The sequence below is a fragment of the Salvia hispanica genome, chromosome 6, assembly GCF_023119035.1.
Source record: "Salvia hispanica cultivar TCC Black 2014 chromosome 6, UniMelb_Shisp_WGS_1.0, whole genome shotgun sequence".
NCBI classification, from domain to species: Eukaryota; Viridiplantae; Streptophyta; class Magnoliopsida; order Lamiales; family Lamiaceae; genus Salvia; species Salvia hispanica.
In genome coordinates, this window is record NC_062970.1 from 26,741,100 (window position 1) to 26,746,233 (window position 5,134).

The 5,134-nt window shown below is 34.0% G+C and overlaps 1 protein-coding gene across 1 annotated transcript; it reads right to left on the reverse strand.

Annotated features, from left to right (window-relative positions):
• LOC125196971 (myosin-2-like) lies at positions 1 to 1,745 on the reverse strand. Its single transcript, XM_048095647.1, has 5 exons — positions 1,239 to 1,745; positions 1,074 to 1,140; positions 768 to 850; positions 489 to 692; positions 1 to 410 (listed from the first exon to the last, which is right to left on the reverse strand). Exons 1-5 carry the CDS (start codon positions 1,497 to 1,499, stop codon positions 120 to 122), a joined length of 906 nt encoding a protein of 301 aa, XP_047951604.1. The 5' UTR covers positions 1,500 to 1,745; the 3' UTR covers positions 1 to 119.
• Between the last annotated feature and the right edge of the window lie 3,389 nt (positions 1,746 to 5,134).

The following is a 5,134-nucleotide window of genomic DNA, read 5'->3' on the forward strand; positions in this document are numbered from 1 at the left end:
TTAAATTTCAAAGAAATAAATATACTTCGATAATACTGATATATACAGATTGAGTCGAAAACTCGGACCCAATCTCAACCCGGGGGGTCACACACGACACGCCACATGGAATAGTTGCATTACATAGCCGTTGCAATAAGATTATTCTTCGATCTCTTGGTTTTCTTTCCCCACCATTTCCTTGGATGAGCATCGGCTTCACCATGGGCCACTGAGTGTATCTTCGTCTTCGAGCCTATCAACCGAACCTTGTTCCCCTTCATCCACGCCTTCACCATGCGTTTCAACTTCACCAGTTTCTCACTTGGAGCTCCTACAATATCATGCTTCTCATCTTCAAAAGTCACCTTCCTTTTCACCATCTCACTCTGCTGGTTAATTTTTGGAATCTCACTCTTTGCCAAATCCATCTGCATAACATGAATATACTGGTCAAGATGTTGTTGCTATTTTACCCAAATTAAAAGAACAGATACACCTAAACTTACTTGTAGAGATGCAATCCGTTTTTCCCACATTTCCTCTGCGGATTTAATCTTTTCTTCCGACTGTTTAATCCGTACCTCATATTGTGCCAATTGCTCTCTTAAGGCTACACTTTCTTTTTCCTTGATTTGAATAGTTTCCTTTGCCATTAACACCCTCTCTTGGAGTTTTCCAACAATCAAAGCTAGCATATCTAGAGGCAGAGCCTGAATAAACGTGAAGAAGCATTGTTTAGAGAAGAGTAAGTTTTTGTAGTCATTGCAACACAGTAAGTCGTATACCTGGACTTGAGAAATGGCGATGCCGGTTTCTACAATCGACTTGAGATGACTAAATTGCTTCCTGGCCAACCATCCCCGAACATCTGCTCACAAAACAGTAATTAGTAGCAGAAACAAAATCATTTCATTTTCTGCACTTAGTTTTGAAAAATTGATACTGATAAATAGTTTAAATGAAAAGAGAGTAAAGTAAGTGAAAAAATAATGTAGAGAAGAGTCTTATCTACAGTATTTTCTCTCTTACTTTACTCTTTCTCCACGTCTAATATGAAACGGAGTGAGTATTTTACACAGAGTAAGCCTTACATGATTGCAATGTGACTGCTATTTCATGGAGGTGTTTGCCATCATCCAAACCCTTCTGTGAAGCAACCTGTTCGAAAACGCATCAAATTCATGTCTATCGAAGACATAATCGATCCAATAGCGTAAAGCATTTGGCAGATTAAGAGATGAGAATTTAAAACAGACCTTATCAGAAGCAGTCTCCTCAATTCCCCCAATTTCGCCACGAAATTCCAATCTCCCTGAGGTTTCATCAGCTTTAAAGCTCACAGCCACAGGAAGCCGCCTCTTAGCGGAAGGGAGGCGATTGCGGGGGACGGCGCGGCGCGGCAGGGCGGGAGGGAGATCCGGCGGCGTCTGAGCTTCGATCTCGTCTCTTCGCTGGAGAGCCTCGAGCATTTCCTCCAACGAGCTACGAGTAATACAGCTCGGCGCTACAGCTAACATGTTTTCCGATCTGTATCACTCAAAACCCCCTGTCAAATTCCGCTCCGAACAAACCGCCGCCGCAGAAATCACTTTTGTCCAGCTCTTCTCTAGACCTCTGCGTAAGAGATTCTCGCAATTGAAAGCAGCGTTTGAGAAATAGCAATTGATTTTTGAATTTTTGGCAGAGTTTAAAGAAGAGATTTCTGAGGGGTTTGGAATCTGGAGAGTGATGAGGTTTTGAAGATTTCTCGGATATTATTTGGTGAAATATAGCCGTTGATATTTTTCAAAAATAAACAATTTTTTTAAGCTGACAACTCAACTGCCATATTATTCTTTTCCTTTTCTTTTTTGTCTATATTTTTTGGACCAGAAATTATTCTTTGCTACTTTCCATTATTTTATTTCGATTTGTTGTGGTTTCTAATGACATACAAAAGGTATCCACAAAAATTGTTTATGCATAATACTATTGACATGTAATGAAAATTTAAAATATCTTATTCATGTTTATTAACTTAGTCCACTAAAAAATCAATACCAAAATGTTTTGAACGTATAATAGATTATTCAGTTTAATTTAACTTAGTCCACTAAAATTAATACCAAAACGTTTCAACTAGGGATGTCAATCGGGTCGGTCCATCGGATTTCGGGTCGACCCTACTCAGGTTGCGGATCAATCGAGTGTGGGTTAATCGGGTTGTGGTTTCTTTCGGGTTATAAAAGTTCAATCCTAACCTTAAAACCTCGGGTTTCGGGCTAGCCCAGCGGGTTAATTGGGTTACTACCGATAAAATTAACATGCGACCAATCCAATAAATAATGATGAAAATTGGTTATATTCATAAAATGAAAAATATTTAATTATAATAAATTTGAGATATATGCTCAAATTCAATCATGAATATGATCAAGTACTAACATTTGAGATATTTCTTAAAATTTTAATGCATGTTTTAGAAATTTAAATATTTTTTTAATGAATTTGAATTTTTTAATTTATTTTTTAATTGTTATATTAATAAAAATTCAATATATAATTTGTGTATTTAATATAAAATAGAAATTTATTTTTTTAGTTATCTATATTATAAAATTAATCAATGAAGTGTCAAATTAGGAATTAAAAAAATAGAATAATAGAAATTTTATCGGGGCCAGCCCATTGGGTTTTCGGGTCTGGCCCTAACGGATTGTGGGTTAATCAGGTGCGGGCTAATCGGGTTTTAATTTTATCGGGCTATAAATTTCTAGCCCTAAACATCCCTAGTTTCAACATATGATATATATATTTTTTTTTTCATTTTTATGAATCGTGAAAATTTCAACATATGATATTATTATGATGGGGATGTATTAATATGATAATTATTTTTATTGTAACATCATACCACTATTTTTAGGCTGTTAGATCTGAAGATTGTGTGATTCTCAAGTTGCCATATGGTAGTCTATTTTAATCAAATTGGAACATAAAAAAACGTTGAAGGGAAAAATGGACATTCTTTATTTTCAGTTTGTTACCAGATTGCAGTGTTACTATACGAATATTGCAGTATTACGCGAGTAGTTTTTTACCTTACCAGATTGCAGTGCTACTATATGAATATTGCAGTATTACAAAGTAGTATTTGCAGTGTACTTATTACCAAATCCGTTTTCTGATTTAAATTTTTTGGAATTGACTAAAATATCACACGCCTGCAATATCCAACACATAAGGCTGCAATCCGAACTCTATTTCATCAATTCAATCCTAGGCGTCCATTTTATAGATCTAAGGGCTAGGATTAGTGGTATGTTGTACTCTAAACATGGTGGCACCCTAATACTCCTCTGTTATGTTGTACTAATTCATTTTTTATTTAATAGATAAATATATATAAATTCAAAGGTTGCATCTATACATATATAAAAGGCGAGTTTTGGTCTTTTCTTGAAATATTTATATGTTTTGTCCTTATTCTGAAATATTTATAAGTTATGGACCAATTTGAATATTTTAAGTAACTCATGAATATTTATTTAGATATTTTAATGAGCATTTGACTAATTCTTAAATCACTACAATGACTCATTGGTGGTTACAAATATTTAAATAGAATAATGAGCATTTAACAAATTTTGTAACCTATATTGTCTTGATTTTAAAATTTATGATGTTTTAATTCCATGATCTCTCATGTACTAATTTTGTACCTATAAAAGGCATAGAATTGTGGATGAATTACACTATACACACTAACAAAACATTCTTCATTCTCTCTGAAGCTCTTAATATTTTAGACTAAAGTCTCTTTTTGGTCCTTAACATATGCCGATTTTTTTATTTTAGTCCATAACATTATCTTTTGAATTATTTGGTCCTTAACAATTAAAAATCAGTCACATTTGGTCCGAAATAGACGGAACCGTTAAAAATTAACGGTCAACGAATTTTAAATCAATTTTGACCGGATTAAAAGTTTTAATTATGTTTAATTAATGTCTAATATATAATTAACCAAAATCTGAAAAATTACAAAATTTTAAGTAAATAATAATAAGTATAACAAAATTAAATTAAAGAAAATGAAATCGCAAATCTCTCGATCTCTCTCAATCGAGAAATTGCGTTGATCTCCTGATCTCTCTCACTTTGCACACCTAGTATTCGCTGGCGAATCGAAGTGAGGTTCTCGCCGGCGATTCCACCGTAGTTCGCGGCGGCGATTTACATACAAATCAATTGTGGATTCAACCCTAGATCTACTTTTTCTCAAAAGCCATGACAACTCTACAAGGGGAAGCTCTACTTTGTTTGTGAGAGAAAAGATTGCACCATTTCAAGTGGTGCGAACCAATTGACCCCATCGACGAAGACGACGGCGGCGGCGGCACTTCTTCGCCGTCGCTGGGCGAGAGACCGAAAGTGACAGTTTTGGCTTGATTTTGGCATCAATCGATGAAAAAATTAGATTAGTGTTGTGAAGTTTTGATTTTGTTTCTTTGTTATTGTAATGTTTGTTTATATGTTGAAGTTGAAGTAATGAAGTTTGAGATGATGAAAAATTTGGACTGGTGAACAATCAGCTTAATTGTAGTGCTCGTTGTGAACAATCTGGAATGGCGAACAATTTGTGTTTTCTTTGGAATAGTGAGAGCAAGAAGAAGTGTGTACAAACTTGGTTGCAAAACACCCTCCAAAATTCAAAATAAATTTACTAAATCTGCTCCAATTATAGGGAGAGATGATTGAATTTTGGTTTTAGATTCTGAAATGTTAAGTTATGGTGTTTTGTTTTGAAATAAATTTTGTGTTTTGTAATTTTTAAGTTAATAAAAATAATTTTAGAAAAAATTAGAATTCATTTGAAAAAGAAAAAAAAATCTAATTTTTAAAACTCTTAATCCGGTCAAAATTGATTTAAAATTCTTTGACCGTTAATTTTTAACGGTTCCGTCTATTTCGGACCAAATGTGACTGATTTTTAATTGTTAAGGACCAAATAATTCAAAAGATAATGTTATGGACCAAAATCAAAAAATCGCCATATGTTAAGGACTAAAAAGAGACTTTAGTCAATATTTTATTGCACATTTTAGGAACATTGTTTTGCTTGATTTTGGAGCCCCATCAAGTTTATAGGTGCCTAGCAGGTTTGAGATGT